General features: G+C 38.5%; 2 protein-coding genes across 2 annotated transcripts in view; one reads left to right on the top strand and one right to left on the bottom strand.

The window, feature by feature from the left end:
- Window positions 1-7308, bottom strand: part of NUDCD1 (NudC domain containing 1) — an 80377-nt gene extending 73069 nt beyond the window's left edge. The window contains exon 1 of the mRNA XM_007934768.2: window positions 7191-7308. Coding sequence (XP_007932959.1) covers window positions 7191-7308 — 118 coding nt within the window. The remainder of the gene's footprint in view (window positions 1-7190) is intronic.
- A 1903-nt stretch (window positions 7309-9211) lies between these two features.
- On the top strand, window positions 9212-17240 carry ENY2 (ENY2 transcription and export complex 2 subunit). The gene is made up of 4 exons (XM_007934767.2): window positions 9212-9288; window positions 12931-13001; window positions 14349-14423; window positions 17164-17240. The coding sequence occupies exons 1-4, from the start codon at window positions 9221-9223 to the stop codon at window positions 17238-17240; spliced, it is 291 nt and encodes a 96-aa protein (XP_007932958.2). The 5' UTR covers window positions 9212-9220.
- Window positions 17241-17991: the final 751 nt, after the last annotated feature.

The following is a 17991-nucleotide window of genomic DNA, read 5'->3' as shown; positions in this document are numbered from 1 at the left end:
AAAGGACTTATCTCTAAGATTGATGGAAAACTCCAATGCCTCAACACCAAAGGAATTAACAATCCAATTGAAAAATGAGCAGAAGACATGAATAGACACTTCACCAAGGAGGATATTCAGGGTCAGCTAATACATGAAAAGATGCTCACAATCATTGGCCATCAGAGAGATGTAAATCAAAACAACAATGAGATATACTATCTCACTCCAGCACTAATGGCAAAGTTCAATGAGACAGAAAATAACAAATGCTGGTGGGGAAGGGGAGATTGGGACTCTCATACACTGCTTGTGTGGCTGTGAAGTGATACAACCACTGTGGAAAGCAATTCCTTAGAAAGTTGGAATTGGAGATACCATTTGACCCAGCAATCTCATTATTAGGTATATATCCTAGAGAGGTGAGAGCCAGGATAGGAACAGATACATACACACTCACGTTCATCACAGTACTATTTACAATAGCAAAAAGATGGAAACAACCTACGTGTCCATCAGCAGAAGAGTGGATGACCAAACTATGGTACAAACACATACTGGAATGCTATGCAGCACTAAAGAATAATGTAGAGTCTGCAAAATACCGCATAATATGGGCAAACTTGGAGGACATTATGCTGAGTGAAATAAGTCAATCATAGAAGGACAACTATAGTATTAGTTCACTGTTGTGGAGGGTCAAAGCAAGGTTTATATATGGAGGGAAACTTTCTTTGTTGGTTGCCAGGGGTGGGAGGGAAGGGGAAGGAACACTGCAAAAAAAAAGAAATGCATTACCCATGTCACTTCAGTTTTGTGTATTTCACTGTACATAAATTATATTTCAATAAAAGGCATTTAAAAAAAAAAAAGAATTATCCTATTATTCATCATCCTCAAGTGATTCTTAATGAAAGCCCCTCACGTGACCTACTACAAATGCTTCCAAACTGGTCATCTTGTCTCCACTTTTCTCATCTTCCAAACCCAACCCCCACAGCCACAGGAGTAAATGTGTTCATTTCTATTCTGTATTTAAAACCCTTAAATGGTACCCCATATCCTCCAGTTGTGCATTTCAAACACAACTCCAAGACCAACACTGGTGAAATATGGGGCAAAAAGTACAATTTAGGGAGTTTTTTGGAAACCTAATATATTCAACTTAGAGAACTGTTGTTTATTGTGAGATTGTGCCTCCTGCTTTTTAGGTGTTGAAATATCCTTTTGTTTATGAAAGAATGAGTGCACAGATAAATGTTTTCAAGAAACATCCCTACTTAGCAAATTAGAAAGTCAGCAAATCTATGGCAAAAAAAAAAAAAACACTGTTGCCATCAAGTCAGTTCTGACTCATGGTAACCCCATATTTGATAAATGACTTTATTTTTTTTATCATAACGGTCCAAGGAAAATCCTGGGAAACATTGACTTTGAGGATAAAGTTCAAATGACAACCGGGCCCTCACTCATCTTTCACCTTCCCCAGATTTTTTTTTCTCCAGTAATACAGGCCGCCATAGCATCCTGAACACAATCTGATCATTCTTTACCTTTGCTCATGCTCTTCCATGAAGGAAGTGATACCACAACTCCTCCTCCAATTTCTCCTCACTCATTCACTCAATTAATTCAGTGCCTACACATGGGGTCACCATATATTGAAAATGGTTTGATGGCAACTGATGTGATCTGTTATCTTCATGAAGCTAACAGTTTAATGAAGGAAACAGATACCAAATAAATGTAGAGTTAAAAACTGTGGTAAGCGCTGTCTTAGGGGAATCGAATGATGAAGCCCAAAAGTGAAAGCAGGAGTAGGTAAAAAATAACAATGATTTGGACTAGAATGAAGACATGGAGAAGTCAGTCTTGAGTTGACTAGACTTGAGAGATGGGACAGTAGGCCAAAAGTGAAGAAATACTCCAAAGATGACTACAGTCTGAGCTACTACATCAAAAACCCAAACTCACTGCCGTGGAGTCAATCCCGACTCATAGCAATCCCTTCTTGAGTTTCCAAGGCAGTATCTCTATAGAAGTAGATTGCTCAGTCTTCCTTCCGAGGAGTGGATGGTGGGTTTGAACTGTCAGACTTCTGGTTAGTAGTCAAATGCCTTAGGCACCATAGTCTCAACTTTTTATGCCTTTCTGGATGTATGCCAATCGGTATGACCTTCCCACACTGCCTCTGTTGTTGTTGCTGTTACATGCCATCAAGTTGGCTCCAACTCATAGCACTCCTATGTACAACAGAACAAAACACTGCCAGCCTCACAATCCTTGCTATACCTGAGCCCACTGTTGCAGCCACTGCCAATCCACCTCGTTGAGGGACTTCCACTTTACCAGGCATGACATCCTTTCTCCAGGGCATGGTCCCTTCTGACAACATGACCAAGGTAGGTGAGACGAAGTCTGGCCATTCTCGCTTCCAAGAAGCATTCCAGCTGCACTTCTTCCAGGACAGATTTATTAGTTCTTTTGGCAGCCCATGATACTTTCAGTATTCTTCACCAGCACCACAACTCAAAAGCATCAATCCTCTTTGGTCTTCCTTAGTCATTGCCCAGTTCTCACATGCATATAAGGTGACTGAAAATACCATAGCTTGTGTTAGGGACACCTTAGTCTTTAAAGAGAAATCTTTGCTCCTCAGCACTTTAAAGATGTCTTCCGCAGCATATTTTTCCAGTGCAATACGTTGTCTGATGCGTTGTCTGCTGCTTCCATTGGTGTTACTCATGGAACCAAGTAATATGAAACCTTTGAGAACATCAATCTTTTCTCCATTTATTGATACTTATTGATCTAGTTGTGAGAATTTTTGTTTTATGTTGACATGTAATCCATACTGCAGACTGTAGTCTTTATTCTTCAACAGTAAGTGCTTCATGTCATCCTCACTTCAAGCAAGCAAAGTTGTATATTCTGCATATCACAGGTTGTTAATGAGTCTTCCTCCAATCCTGATGCCACATTCTTCTTCATATAGTCCAGCTTCTCAGATAATTTGCTCAGCATACAGACTGAATAAGAATGGTGAAATGATACAACCCTGACACACTCCCTTCCTGATTTTAAACCATGCTGTATCCCCTTGTTCTGTTGGAATGACAGGTTCCTGGTCTACGTACAGGTTCCTCATGAGCATTCGAACGACAGCCTCCTGTTTTACGCACAGGTTCCTCATGAGCACAATTAAGTGTTCTGGAATTCCCCTTCTTCTTGATCTTACCCATAAATTGTCATGATCCACACAATTGAATGCTTTTGCACAGTCAATAAAATACAAGTGAACAACTTTTTGGTATTTTTTACTTTCAGTCAAGATCCATCTGACATCAGCAATGATGTCCCTCATTCCACGTCCTCTTCTGAATCCAGCTTGCATTTCTGGAAGTTCTCTGTCAATATACTGCTGAAACTGTTTTTGAATTATCTTCAGCAAGATTGTACTTGCATGTGATATTAACTATACGATTGTTCGATAATTTCCACATCCTGTGGGATCACCTTTCTTTGCAATGGGTACAAATATGGATCTCTTCCAGTCAGTTAGCCAGGTAGCTGTCTTCCAAATCTCTTGGCACAGATGAGTGAGTGCCTCCAGCACAGCATCTGTTTGTTGAAACATCTCAATGAGTATCTTGTCAATTCCTGGAGCCTTGTTCTTTTCCAATTCCTTCAGTGCAGCTTTGACTTCTTCCTTCAATACCATTGGTTTTTGATCATATGCCACCTCCTGAAATGGATGGACACTGACCAATTCTTTTTGGTACAGTGACTGTGTATTCCTTCCATCTTCTTTTGATGTTTCCTGCATTTATTCAAGATTTTGCCCACAGAATCTTTCAATACTGCAACTCAAAACTTCAATTTTTTCTTCAGTTCTTTCAGCTTGAGAAATGCTGAGCATGTTCTTCCTTTTTGGTTTTCTAACTCCAAGTCTTTGCACATTTCATTATGGTAATTGTCTTTTTCTTCTTAAACTGCTCTTTGAAATCTTCTGTTCAGATCTTTTATCTTGTCATATATTCCACTTGCTTAGCTACTCTCTGCTCAAGGGCAAGTTTCAGAATCTCTTCTGACATCCACTTTGGTCTTTTCTTCCTTTCTTGTCTTTTTAATGATCTTTTCCTTTCTTCATAGATGATCTTCTTGATGTCATCCAAAATTTCTCTGGTTTTTGGTCACTTGTGTTCAAAGCATCAAATCTATTCTTTAGATCTCTAAATTCAAAAGGGATATATTCAGGTTCTTATTTTTGCTCCTGCAGACTTGTTTTAATTGTCTTCTGCTTAAACTTGAATTTGCATATGAGCAATTGATGGTCTGTTCTACAATCTGCTCCTGGCCTTGTTTTGGCTGAGCACACTGAGCTTCTTAATCAACTGTTTCCACAGATGTAGTTCCTGTGTACTCCATCTGGCAAAGTCCACATGCATAGCTGCTATTTATGTTGTTGAAAAAATGTATTTGTATGAATAAATCATTGGTCTTGCAAAATTCCATCATGCGATCTCCAGAGTAATTTTCATTACCAAGGCCACATGTTCCAGCTACCAGTGATTCCTGTTTCCAACTTTTGCATTCTAATCACCAGTGATAATCAATACATCTTGACTGCATGTTTGGTAAATTCTACAGAGTTGGTTAAAAAAAAACCAAACTGCAGAGTTGGTAAAAATCTTCAATTTCCTCATCTTTGGCTTTGCTGGTTGGTGTGTAAAGCTGAATAATAGCAGTATTAACTGATCTTCCTTGTAGGTGTATGAATAGTATCCCATCACTCACAGCATTGTATTTCAGGATAGATCATGAAACATTCTTTGTGATGATGAATGCCATGCCACTCCTCCTCAATTTGTCATTCCTGGTGTAGTAGACCATTAAGTTGTTTGATTCAAAATGGCCAAAACCAGTCTATTTCAGCTCACTAATGCCTAGGATATCAATCTTTATGCATTCCGTTTCATTTTTGACAACTTCCAATTTTCCTAGGTTCATACTTCATATATTCCATGTTTTGATTATTAATGGATGATTAATGAATTGTACCATTTGCTGATGGCACATTTGCTGATGTGGCATGACTCAAAATAAGAAACAGCTGCAAACATCCATCCATCAATAATTCATTAACACTTCCTCTAGGTTTCATTAAATGGCTTCTGACATTCAATGGGACAATAACATGTCTCAAGCAGCAACTCGAAAATTGTTTGGCCACTTATCTCTTGGAACCCTACTACCACCAGGAAAGAAAGACTGCACTAGTCTGTTGAAGAATGAGAGCCACATGGAGGAGAACAGAGCAGAGATAATCATTTGAGATATCACAGATATCATCTGAGATAATCTTAAACAAGCCTATTGCCAGTTAACTACCAAAGACATGAGAAGGTCCAGGCAAGATGAACAAAACCGCCTACCAGACTTGTAACTGACCAAAGATGCATGAATGTGCCCAGCCAAAACCAGAACCAGGCAGTTTACCTACAGACTTGTAAGCACTAATAACTGCTTATTGTTTTGAGCCACTGCCTTTTTGCGGAGGATTTTTAATGCAGCATTGGCTAACTAAATATGATGGTACCAATTACTGAGATGAGGAGATTGGATGAAATATGAGTATGAGAGAGGGCATAGAATGGGGGGGGCGGGGGGAGTGTGAAAAGAAAAATCAAGCTCATCTTCTCTTAGTCTGGTTAACCCATTGTGAGTTGCCTTCAACTCATGGTGACCCATGTGATCAATTAAAGCTCAACTTGCCTATCAACTCCTCTAGGAAGCTTTCCCACATCCCTCAGCTGGGTTAGGAGAGATTCTCAAGTGTTACCATTACATTTGGTACCTATCCCTATCATTGCCCTTCTATATTGCTTTAGAATTATCTGTTTACACATTTTTCTTCCAATAAACAAAAAGAAAGCCAAATTCACTGCCATCCAGTCAAGTCCAACTCATAGCAACCCTCTTTGGGTTTCTGAGGCAGTAAATCTTTAAAGAAGTAGAATGCCCAGTTTTCCTTCTGCAAAGTGGCTGGTGGGTTAGAACCAACAACCTTCTGGTTAGCAATCAAATGCCTTAAGCACTATGCCACCAGAGCTCTTTTTTTTTTTTTTTTTTCTCCAATAGCACTTTTATATTACAGGTTGTGTCTTATTCAGTTTGGTATTATCGACATGAAACATAAAATAAAACTCTGACAGATGTTTCTGAATTTAATGAATTAATAAACACTCATTTGATACTCTACCCTAATGTCTACTAATAAACTCTAGATCAGTATTTCTAAAACTGAGGTTCACTGACTACACGTATCAGAATCACCAGAGGTGTGTATTAAAAATGCAGGTCTGTGGACTCCTTATCATGAACCAAAGTGCCCTGTTCTTTACCCTGCAAAGACAAGGACAAGGAAGAGAATATTTTAGTTAGCCACAGTAAAACACAGGAGCTCTGGTGGGGTAGTGTCTAAGGCACTTAACTGCTGACCAGAAGGCTAGTGGTTCAAACCCACCAACCCCTCCTCGGACGGAAGGTTGGGCAATCTACTTCCGTAATGATACTGCCCCGGAAACCCAAGGAGGGGTCGCTATGCGACTCGACGGCAGTGAGTTTTGAGTTTACAGTAAAACAAGCAGTAAAAGTGTAGGTACTTTTCCTCAGATTTTTCTAGAGATGTTCTCTACGATGGAGTCCTTAGTCTGACAGGACCTAGGTAAGTGAAAATGCTTTGAAATGGAATGGAGTTTCCCCTCTACATCAGGGTCTCCATCAGAGTACACAGGAGCTGATGGTCCCCCAAGGAAGTGTTCCTCAACACACTTACAGAGAATGATCCAGAAAATGGCATGCCCTGAGCTTTCTCCGCAGCAATGGCCGGACTGGGCCAGAGAGACAACTAGAGCCCAGGTAGCGATCGCGTGCTGGGCAGCGGAGCCTGCGCGGCTGTGCCGAGGGCTAACCCAGAGTCCCACTACGCAAGGGCCACGGGAAAGCGGCTCTCATGGAGTTCCGGGATGGGCGTCCTTCTCCAGGGACGGCCACCCTAGGTACACCAGCTGACGGGCTATAAGGAAGACCACGGTCGCTTGGTTGCACAGGTCAGACGTCAGGAAAAGAAGAAAATGCAAGAAGGATCGCGCGGATGACACCTGAAAGGGGAAAGGGACACAGTGCAATGGGGCACCGCCGCTTCCCACCTGCATCAAGCTCCAGCTGGTAACAGGGAAGTGGTTCAAGGGAGAGCTTGTAACCCTCGAAGCGGGGGTCCAACAGAGGTCTTTTAACCCGCAGGGAGCAATTAGCCGCCACTTCCATCTCCTGCCAAGTTCCCGGCGTAATTAATAAAGCTCTTGTTGAAAGATCCGCGCTTCACTTGTCTCACAGGCTGGGAAACGGCGTGGTTCCCATCCCAGAAAACACTGCGGTGCAGAGTGACTTCTGGGAAATGTAGTACACATTGTAGTACACATGTAGAAAGTTGACCCTGTTGCATGCTGGGCTGTGCAGTTTTTCGGGGACTTAACGCCAGCGCGACAAAAAAGTCTGGACTCACTTACCCAGAGGGCTGAGAGACCAGGAGGTGGCCCGCGCTGGTTAAATTTTCACATTATAGGCAGGGAGGCTAGACCCCGCCCCGGAAATGCGTGTTCTAGCTTTCTGTGTGCTTAGGTGCCCGAGCTACTGAGGGTCTAAGTCTGGGCAGCCGAAGAGTGTGGTAGGTAACGGTCGTCAGCGCAAGGGTCATTTCGTCGCTGGGAAGGGACGGCCCTCGCCCGCGGTGATGGTGGTGAGCTATGCCCGTGGTCCTCAGGGCCGGGACCCGGGCCCAGCCCAGGCTCCTTTTGATGTGCTGTCTTTCGTTAGCTTCCCCAACCCGCGCTCGCGGGCCTCTAGGGCTCTCCGACAGGGCGTGCTACCGGAGTTGGCCTGAAGCCAGTCCTCGCTTTGTTTTCTGGCTCCTCCCCTCCCGCCTCTCCCGCTGTCTCCGCCCTATTCTATTTTCCCAAAGAATGTCTGAACTGGGAGGGATAGGTGGCATCCCCTAGCGTCCTGGTTTTACCAGTGAGAAAACTGAGGCCTTTAAGAATTAAGTGACTTGTCCAAGGTCACTATCCGTATATCAGAGGATAAGGCGAAATCAAGTTCAGTTTTCTAGCACTGGCACTGACTAGACCGTGTTTTGAAAACGTTAGCCTCCTACAGCAGTAAGCATTTCCTGGTCCTGTCTTAACTCCGTTCCCCCCACTTCTCCGTCCTCCTTTTCCAACTCTGAAAACTCATTGCCAGTCTAACTTTTAAGATAGGCAAAATCGGAAGCAAAACAAAACTGGTCTCAAGTTAGTGACCGATTAGTTGGGGAAACGTTAACTTATCCCAAGTTTCATTTTATCTAAACTTTTCATTGTATTGATTTTTTTCAAAATCTAACCTCCTTTTTCTTGTTACATCGACTTGTTTTTGATTGTCTCTTCTGTTTTTTAGTTGAAAATTGATTGTTTTCTAGGTTAGGAATTAGTTTGGGATTTGTTTTCCCCTTATCCCACAACAGGCTTTGATAAAGAGCTTATTTACTTACTTATCTGTGATCTGAAACTAATTTAGCACTTAGTTAAATCTAAATCCATCCTAGTGAAGAGTAAAGCACTTAGACTTAGAGGCTTACCTGACGATTTCATTTTTCATTAAGAGTGATTAATCGTTTACTGATTTTTAAGTTATATGGCTTCCCCAACATATTGAATGCAGTGAAGGTGAATCAATGATTAGCTGTATGTTGTGATATACCGTTAAAGTTCCTAAATTCAAATTCTGCCTTCGCCAGTTTCTAACTCTGTGCCTCAGTTTCCTCACCTGTAAAATACACATTGTTCATAATACTTATGTAACAGTCATTCTGGGAATTAAATGAGATTTTGAAAAAAACAGACTCAACATGCTTAGCCCAGTATCAGGCATATAAGTGTTTAATAAATGTTATTATCGTCATTATCCAAAAGTGCATAAATAATACAGGGGGAGAATACTGTGAAGTGAGTTTATCACTTGGGATGCAATAAATAATATTAAAAGTAATGGTATTGTTAACACACATTGTTGAAATTTAGCACCCCTTCAGTTGGTAGACAGAATATTAAACTTGTTAGGATGCTTGCCTAGAGGATTTAGAAGAAAATGATGTGTAAGTGTTTTATATCTGAAAATAAATGTTGATGTTCAGGTTAGCAAGATGAACAAAGATGCGCAGATGAGAGCAGCGATTAACCAAAAGTTGATAGAAACTGGAGAAAGAGAACGGTAAGTAATAGATTGTGTTGATAAACTTATCGTTTTTAAATTATAGTAACATAAGAATCTAAGTATCAAGGAAAGAACTGATGTCCCCAGAACGAACAACACATAATTAACAAACTCTTCCTTCCTAACATGCATAACAACAAAATCTTCCATTCCCAACATATATAAAAGAGAATTTAGTCTGCTCAATATTGCACGACTTGAAGGGGAGAGAGTTGTGTAGAAGTGTAAATAAGAAATTACTTTCTTAAAGAACATATAATCTATTGGAGAAGAAAAGTAAGTATTCAGATAGCCACAATTAAAGACAGGATGTTAACTAAGTTTTAACAGAGGCATGAAAGAACCCGTTTCAGTGCCAACCTCTCTTAGTCTCTGAGTAGCAAGCGAGTGCTAATCTTTCTGAAACAACTCTTTCTTCCCCTCAGCTTTAGTTACTTTCAGCTTATCTTTCACACCTTAATTTAGATATCACCTCTTTTAGGAATCTATTCATTATTTGTTTTGTCACAGCATTTAATCACATATTTGTAACCACCCATTTTGCTAGTTTGTATTCTCCAGTAGAATATAGTCCTGAGACTAGAAACACTCTTGTATATCCAGCATCTAATGCTATGGCTGGCACATAATTGACCAAGTGAATGTTTGAAGAATAAACCACTATGGAAGCACAAAAGAGAGACAAGGGAATCAAGAAAGGCTTCCTGGAAGCAGAGTGATAGAGTGTTTAATAGAAATATGTGTATTTCTGCTTGGGAGTTAAGATGATGAGGCATGGTCTCACAGCATCGTAAAAGAGGTAACTCAGCTGGGGCAGGAGGATTAACAGTTCTCTAGGCCAGTAAAGAGAAGAAGACATTCTATGCAGTTGGAACAGATTGTGCACAGTCACAGAGGTTGAGTAACAACATGATAATATTCTGGGAAACTGCAAATAATAATAGAAACTAGAAGCTAAAGTGTAAAGGTTCGAATAGTGGCAGGAACCAGATCATTGATCTTTTTATATCTTGTAACAAAACCAAACCCACTGCCATTGAGTCAATTCCAAGTCAAAGCGATTCCTAGTGTTTCCAAGGCTATAAATCTTTACAGATACAGACTGCCTCATTTTCTTCCTCGGAGTGGCTGGTGGGTTTGAACCTCTGACCTTTTGGTTAGCAGCCGAATGTCTTAACCACTGCACCACCAGAGCTCATTATACCATCTATATTTTGTATGAGTCAGCATTCTTTAATTGAAAGTGACAGAAACAACTCAGAATCTGACAGAAACTGGTTTAACCAGTGGAAATGCTTGAGCTCATGTATCTGGAAAATCCAGGGCTTGAAGATGCTTTGGGTTCCCCTGGATCCAGGAACTCAAAAATTGTGACCAAGGGTATGTTTCTTTTCCTCTCTCCGCTCTGCTTTCCTCTGTGTTGACTCAAGCAAGCTCTACACAGAGAGTGTCAGAGATGGCCAGCAGCAGTTAAAAATTTACATCCCTCCATCTCAGACTACTTGCTTCCCAGTAGTTGCAACAAAGAACTAGCCTGCTATTCCACTTAGGTAATAGGCTAGCTGTGGTCAGCCTTGCCTGGATCACGTTTCCATCCCCAGAACCCAACCCAGATGACACTGAGAGCGGTGTAGGTCTCTTCCCCCTCAAAGAAAGAGCAGGAAAGTGAGCGGTGGGCTTTTTGAAATCATCTCTTGCCAACTCTATTCTTGGGTGGTGTGAGTCTTTAAAAGATTTTTTAAAAAAAAAAGGATTGACTAGATCATGTTTGTACCTAAGAAAATCATATTCTGTAGTGTGGAAAATAGACTTGAATGAGTCAAGATAGATAGCAGAAAAATAAGTTAGAATATTATATCAGGTAAAGATAAGCAAAAAACAGAATGGAAAACTAAAAAGAATTAGCAACCTCCATATGCGGACACAGCATGTAGAACAATGCCTTGGGTAACTGAGGGAATAGTAGGCCCAATAGCAATGAGTGTAGGGGATTGTTTGTTGTTTCTGGGTGTTTGTTTTTTTCGTTCATATAGCTCAGTTACTAAGTTTCTACTATGTACCATATCTTATTGAGGTGCTAGAGATAACTAATGAAAATGAAAGAAAGGGAAGAAACAGACAATAAATATGTAATATGTCGAGTGGTGATAAGTGCTAGAAGAAAAATGAAACAGAATAATGGCATGTTATTTTGGATAGGAGGGCCAAGAAGGGCTTCAGTGGTAAGAAACCAGAGGAAGTGAGGGAGTAGTGGGACTTCCAGGAACCACAGTCCTGAGGCAGAAGCTTACCTGGCATTTTTGAGAACGTGAAAGCTGATGAGACTGGTGAGGGGAGAGGAGACCAAGTCAGAGGCATAGCTGATCGTGGAGGAGCAGGCCGTGGGGGGTCTTTGAGGCTATAGTAAAGGCTTGGGATTTTATTCTGAGTAAATTGGGACATCACTAGAAGTTTTGAAGCAGTAGGAAAAGGATTGAGTATACAAGGGAAGAAGCAGACGGCCAAATTAGGAGGTTATGGGAACAGATGAGACAGGAGAAGATGGTGGTATGACCTAGAGTGACAATGACAAATATGGTGAGAAACATTTGGATTCTTGGTATGTATTTTAAAACTGGAACCAATAGGATTTGCTGTTAGATTGGATATGCGGTATTAACAAAAGAGAAGGGAGAAGGCTACTGCCAAGGTTTCGTGCCTCAGGAGTCATAAAGCTGGAGTTTCCATCCTGAGATTGAAAACAGCTTGAGGTTGAAAAGATTGAAGAGTTAGGTTTTGGTGCTACCAAGATTGAAAGGCCTAATTGACGAGATGGAAGTAACATATGTCTTGGAAGAGCAAAAGAGAAGCAGCTTTGCATGGAAAGAGAATTGACTTGGTTTGAGACATGACATGTTTAAGCAAAGAAACTGGATGGCTTAATATTGAGCATTTGTAAGAGTGAGTGTGGCAAAAGGATAAGAAAGTACTGACAAGAAAATAATTTACTTTATTGCATCCATAATGCTATTGTAATAAGCCCGTATTTGCCACTGAGAGAAAATACTGCCAGTTAAATTCATATAGGCATACGAGCTACTGAATTATTAAAATGTGGGGGAAAAACAGTTACAATCAATGACATAACATAGTCAGTGTGTAATTTAGAAGAACCTGATGAAAGCTGGAATAAAGGGAGGCCAAAGATTAAGGTTAGAGAGAGATGATGTAAAGGTGAAGTAAGAGCCAAATGGATGAGAATTTATGGTCAAAGAATGTGTTTGGGACAGTGACGGTTTCAGAGGTGCGACTCTTCCAAGCTCAGATAATCCCCTCCAGTAGTTGCAAAAGACCCAGCTTTGTATATTTTTGTTGGTGAAGGGAAGTAGAAAAGTGGGTCAGGTCAGAAGACCAGAGAGTAAGAGCTTGGTGAGAATTAATGGTAGCATCCAATTCATTTAATTTTACTGATGATGAAAATGAGTCCCAGAATTTAAATGACTTGAACAGGTCAAGAACTGTTTTGTGACAGAACAAAATTAAAGTCTTGTGCAGAAGGCAGAAAATTTTTAGTTGAATGGTTGTATCCTTTGCTTCAAGCATCCCTTTCTAAAATCTACATTATTGCAGTCTAATTTGAAAACACTTTTTTTTCAACAGCCTCAAAGAATTGCTGAGAGCTAAATTAATTGAATGTGGCTGGAAGGATCAATTGAAAGCACACTGTAAAGGTAATCAATTTAATTTAGAAATTAAACTAAATCTATTACTCTAAACTGAGTTGGTTTGGGGTTCACTAGAAAAAAATAATAATAGTATATTAAGGTTCAAGGATAAATTTAAACAAATAGGAAATGGAATTCTGTGGTGATAGTTTGCTTTGCTCTGTGATACATGTTTCGAATTATTAATTATTAATTCATTATTTCCTTGGATGTTTCTTGAAATAAATGAGACGAGTGCATGCTTACGCTTTTCTGTCTCAAAATACAGAATCTCATATTTTTTGATATGCTTGCTTAAAGGGAAACATTAGTATTTTAAATATATTTTAACTTAACAAATTGAGCACATTGTGGATAGCTGAATTTTATAGGAATTATATCCCTTTTTAATAGTGTTATTTTGAAATTTCTATAAGAAGTCTTAAGAGATTTGTGTTTATTTTAAATACTGTAGAATGGGAGTTTGCTGAATTGCTTGGTATTGGTGATGATAGTACCTGATAGATTACATGTCACTGAAATGAGCCTCCTTACTTTCTGGCTCAGCTTTTGGCATGATAGAATTCTGGATATTTTAAAATGGATTTTCATTGTATTGTAATGTTTTTTACAAATAATGATAATAGAGAGAGCTTATCACAATGACTGTAAGAAGTCCTTATGGTAAATTAGTGAAAACACAGACTTTGGAGTCTTGCAGACCTTAACTGGCAAAGGACTAGAGCTGGATTCAAGTCATGTTTGGATAAATTATTTTATCTTTAAGCCTTGTTTCCTCACTCCTTACCCCTTGAAGTGGGAAAAATACCTAGTGCATTAAATGTTAAGATTAAATTATGACAGCACCTAGCACATAATAGGCAAGCAGTAAATGTTCATTTCCTTCCCTCTTGTGGTGTTTTGGCCCAGCCTAGAAAAGAACAAAGGAGCTGTTCTGCATTTTAATATGTGATTGTGAAATTATGTTAGACTCAGCTAACAGCCTTTGTACCTTAACACATTTAAGACCTGCTCAAATTATAGTGAAATAAGATCTGCCCTATTACAAGCATTTCTGAATGTTAAATTTCAACATTACAGTGCAAATTCATTTTAAGTATTATAATTATTTGTTAAGCTATGCATTATTTAGCTGAGAAATGATTAGGTTTTTATTTTTTTGCTCTGGAGAATTTGAAATGTGTTTCTAAGATTGCACGAAATAATCTTCATTAGAAAAGAACAAGAAAGCATCTTCTTTTTTTGAGGACCAATCTATATTCTAAAAACATGACCTTAACCCTTCCTCTATGAAAATCTTTCTTACAGATAATGATTTTAAATGATATGATTTGTTTTTTGCTTTTGCATAAGAGGTAATTAAAGAAAAAGGACTAGAACACGTTACTGTTGATGACTTGGTGGCTGAAATCACTCCAAAAGGCAGAGGTATGGAATGTGAATTGTGTTAAAGGAACATGGCTAAAGACAGGATTTTTGTTTTTTCCTTCTGTTTACTCAGATTTTCTTTTTCTAAGGAAAAGCACCCTTTCCTGAATTACTTGGGTACTTGAATTTCCTCAAGTTTTAATTGCCTCCCTGTTTCTCTAGCAAAATCTTGAGTAACAAATGAAATATTAAGTATATTTTCGTAATAGGAAACAGTATGAAATACAAGTTGATGCTGTTAAGATGAATAATTTTTAAACTATAGGATTTTGTAGAGGTGAATGTCTGAAGTGGGATTTACTAACTGTATCCGATACAGCCTGACTCAGAACCACTTAAATAGTTAATAGTTGAAGGTTTTACTCCATTTCCTGAGCCTTCCCTCTGCTGTCTCTTTGCTTATTAAAAATAAACCAAGCCCTGTCTTCTTGAATGTCTAATTAAGAATTTGGTAGCCATTATCTTCATTTATTTTAATAAAGTTCATTTATGTAGTTGTTAGTGGAGACAAGTGAATTAGGTAGCCCTTCAGTTTTCTCACACGAAACTGGTCAAGAGAGTTTCAATTTCAAGTAAATTTGAAAATTTTGACTGTCGAACACTTGTGATTCCCTGGGCTGCTGTCAGCTGGGAAGAAGCTACAGAGAATCTCATGGTGTTTTTCAACTGTCTCTTTAGGCCAATTGGCAATTGAAATTATAGCTGAAAAAATATGACTTCAAAGTATATCTCAGGAGAAATAAACAACTTAGGATTTTTTGTTCCTCTCATGAATTTATATTTAAAAATAATCTCTACTTTTTAGTTTTCATGTGTAAATTATATGCAGGAATTGTTCTTTGCTTCTCCTTTAACACTTGTGACTTAGACATTTCAAGCTCATAATTCCCTGCTAAAGAATGGACTGTGTTCGTTATTCTGCACTTACAACAGAAACACCACAAGTGGTTGGCTTTAAGAAACAACAGTTTTTTCTCACAGTTTGGAGGCTAGAAGTCTGAATTCAGGCTGCCAGCTCTAGGGGAAGGTCCTTGTCCTTTCCCAGCTTCTGTTCGTGGCTTTGGTTTTTGCCATTGCATAAGAAGTAATTGGTGTCTTCCTGTGACATGACATCTGTCTTCCTTCATCTCTTCTAGCTTACATGTGGTCTTCTCTCTCAGAAAGAGATTTACTTAAGCCATACTCTACACCACCTCATTAGCATAACAAAGAAAACCTGTTCCCAAATGAGATTCTAACCACTTTAAGGGTTTAGATTTGCAAACATGTTTAGGGGCACAATTCAATCCATTACATAGACAAATAAAGGAAAGAGAAATAAAAACAGATAGGTTTCTTTGTGTTCCTTGTCTTTTTATTGCCAAGAGTAGATGTACTTACTTTTTAAATTAACCTTTTTTTCTAGTGGACAGTTCTATGTATTTTAACAACTGTATGGATTCATGTAGTTACTGCTATAATCAAGGTTCAGAAGCATTCCATCACTCCAAAAAAATAATAGTAACTCCCTCTAAGGTAGTCCTTTATAGTCACACCCTACTCTTAGCTTCAAGGCAACTGATGTGTTCTCCATAATCATAGTTTTGATCAAAATATTTTTAATATATGTACTGATCACGTTTCCAGAGGGCTTGGATCACTTGGGAAGCCTTTATTTCTATGTAGGCTTAAACAAAATATTTATAACAGGGGGTATCCATCTTACTTGATTTGTGTACTTATTTGTGTAATTCTTTATCGAAATGTTGGAATATATCTGAAATGTTCTGTTTCCCCTAGACATATAAGCAAATGCATTAGAATTTTAGCCCTTTTGTTTTATTTTTCAGTAGCCAGAACAGGAGAAACAATAGTATAGATCTATTAATTGACATTCAGTGTTAAAGTTTCAAAATAAAGGGGCTTTGGGGTTTTTTCGTGTTTTTAGTTTTATTGTTCCAAATAATACAGTCATGTGGTTCATGGTTCAAAATTCAAAAAGTAAAACTGTAACAAATATAACTACTACAGCTTGTGCATCTTTGCCATTGGATTTGTTATTTCAATAAAATAGTGCCAAATTATATTCCAAAAAATACCAGTTGACACTCCAGAAGATAATACAAGAGTGCTGTTTCTGCTCAGATTGCCAACAGTATATTAACAAACCCTTTTGGATTGTAGCCAAGTGATTGCTAGAACATGATATTTCAGTGTGCTTTTAATTTTCATTTCTGTTCTGAGTTTGAGCATCTCTTATTTTCAAGAACTATTATTCATCTTTTCTGTAAATAGTCTTCATCTCTGTTGCTCGGTTTTCTATTAGCATGCTGGTTTTTTTTTTTTAATCAATTTGAAGAAACTGTATAGTGGAGAGATCAGTTCTTTTCTGTGAGAGCTTTTCCCTTTTGACTTTTGTATTTTGCCTTTGTTTGTCATCATTTTGACCAAAGTTAAGTTGTTGTGTTTGAATCAAATTTAGCAGCCTACAATCTGTTGAAAAAGGCCTTCTCACTCCCAGTTTAATGAATTTTTCCTTGCTTGCTTCTCATCGGAGTGCAATGTATTTAGGTATTGGATAGTTCATGTAGTGCATATATACTTTTAAAATTTTTTTCAGGTATCTTTACCTTTTTATTGAAGCTTGAGAGTTAATTATGAAATTCTTTCATTGGTAATCCTGAATAAAATTTCAAATCTTAAATTGACATACATTCATTGGAATCTTCTTACTCTTCTATTTTTATTTTTTATGTTTCAGCCCTGGTACCTGACAGTGTAAAGAAGGAGCTCCTACAAAGAATAAGAACATTCCTTGCTCAGCATGCCAGCCTTTAAGATTGAATTAGATTGTATTGCTCTGTGGATTTATTTCTGAAAGTGAAACTTGCCATAAATTAGAAATCAGTTTCCCAAAATAAAATCCTTTTTTGTATGATGGTATACAGTTTTCAGTAATGATGTATACATTGTATTGATTTTTTTCCCTAAATGTGTTATTTTAATAAATATCTCATGAATGAGTTTGAAGTTGCTTGGATTTTGGAATAAACAGGATTTTGTCCTTATTACTAATTCATCAGACTTTTTGACAGAAAAAGTTAACAATTAATAGACCTTAAGTATATATTTAGTATTTAGTATGTGTAAATCTCTGTTAAGAACTGAGGTGAACACAAAGAAGCAGCCTTTCCTGAATGTCTGGATATATTTTGTTTCTCCTTTGAATTCCCATAATACTTTATAAATTTTTAATGCCTCATCTTGTACTACAGTCATTTGTCTTATTTTGTTATAAACGCTGAGAGTTAGTACTGGGTCTTACTCATCTTTATATGCCTTCCATTATGCCTCAAAGAATTTACCATCTAGTGGAAGAGTGAACATTTGCACGCTGGCGTCACACCAAGCTCCTCCCACGTATTCTACTCTGAATTGAACTTTGAAAGCGAATCCTTCCATTGCATCCCCACATGCTACGGTCAAGAAAGAACTTAGTGGGAAATAATCACCCTTTAGTGTTACTCTGACATCAAGATTGTCACTTCTGCTGGACTCCTATCCTTATATGACCTCTGCTGGAAAAAGA

Source organism: Orycteropus afer, unplaced genomic scaffold (assembly GCF_000298275.1).
Source record: "Orycteropus afer afer isolate SDZICR_OR568_19922 unplaced genomic scaffold, OryAfe1.0 scaffold00021, whole genome shotgun sequence".
NCBI classification, from domain to species: domain Eukaryota; kingdom Metazoa; phylum Chordata; class Mammalia; order Tubulidentata; family Orycteropodidae; genus Orycteropus; species Orycteropus afer.
The sequence above is the reverse complement of the archived record's forward strand: the minus strand, read 5'-3'. Positions and strand labels throughout refer to the sequence as shown.

Coding starts and splice junctions, on each gene's coding strand:
- ENY2 (XM_007934767.2), top strand. CDS start 9,221: ATGAACAAAGATGCGCAGATGAGAGCAGCGATTAACCAAAAGTTGATA. Junction 9,289..12,930: donor GAAACTGGAGAAAGAGAACG/GTAAGTAATAGA, acceptor TTTTTTCAACAG/CCTCAAAGAATTGCTGAGAG. Junction 14,424..17,163: donor AATCACTCCAAAAGGCAGAG/GTATGGAATGTG, acceptor TTTATGTTTCAG/CCCTGGTACCTGACAGTGTA.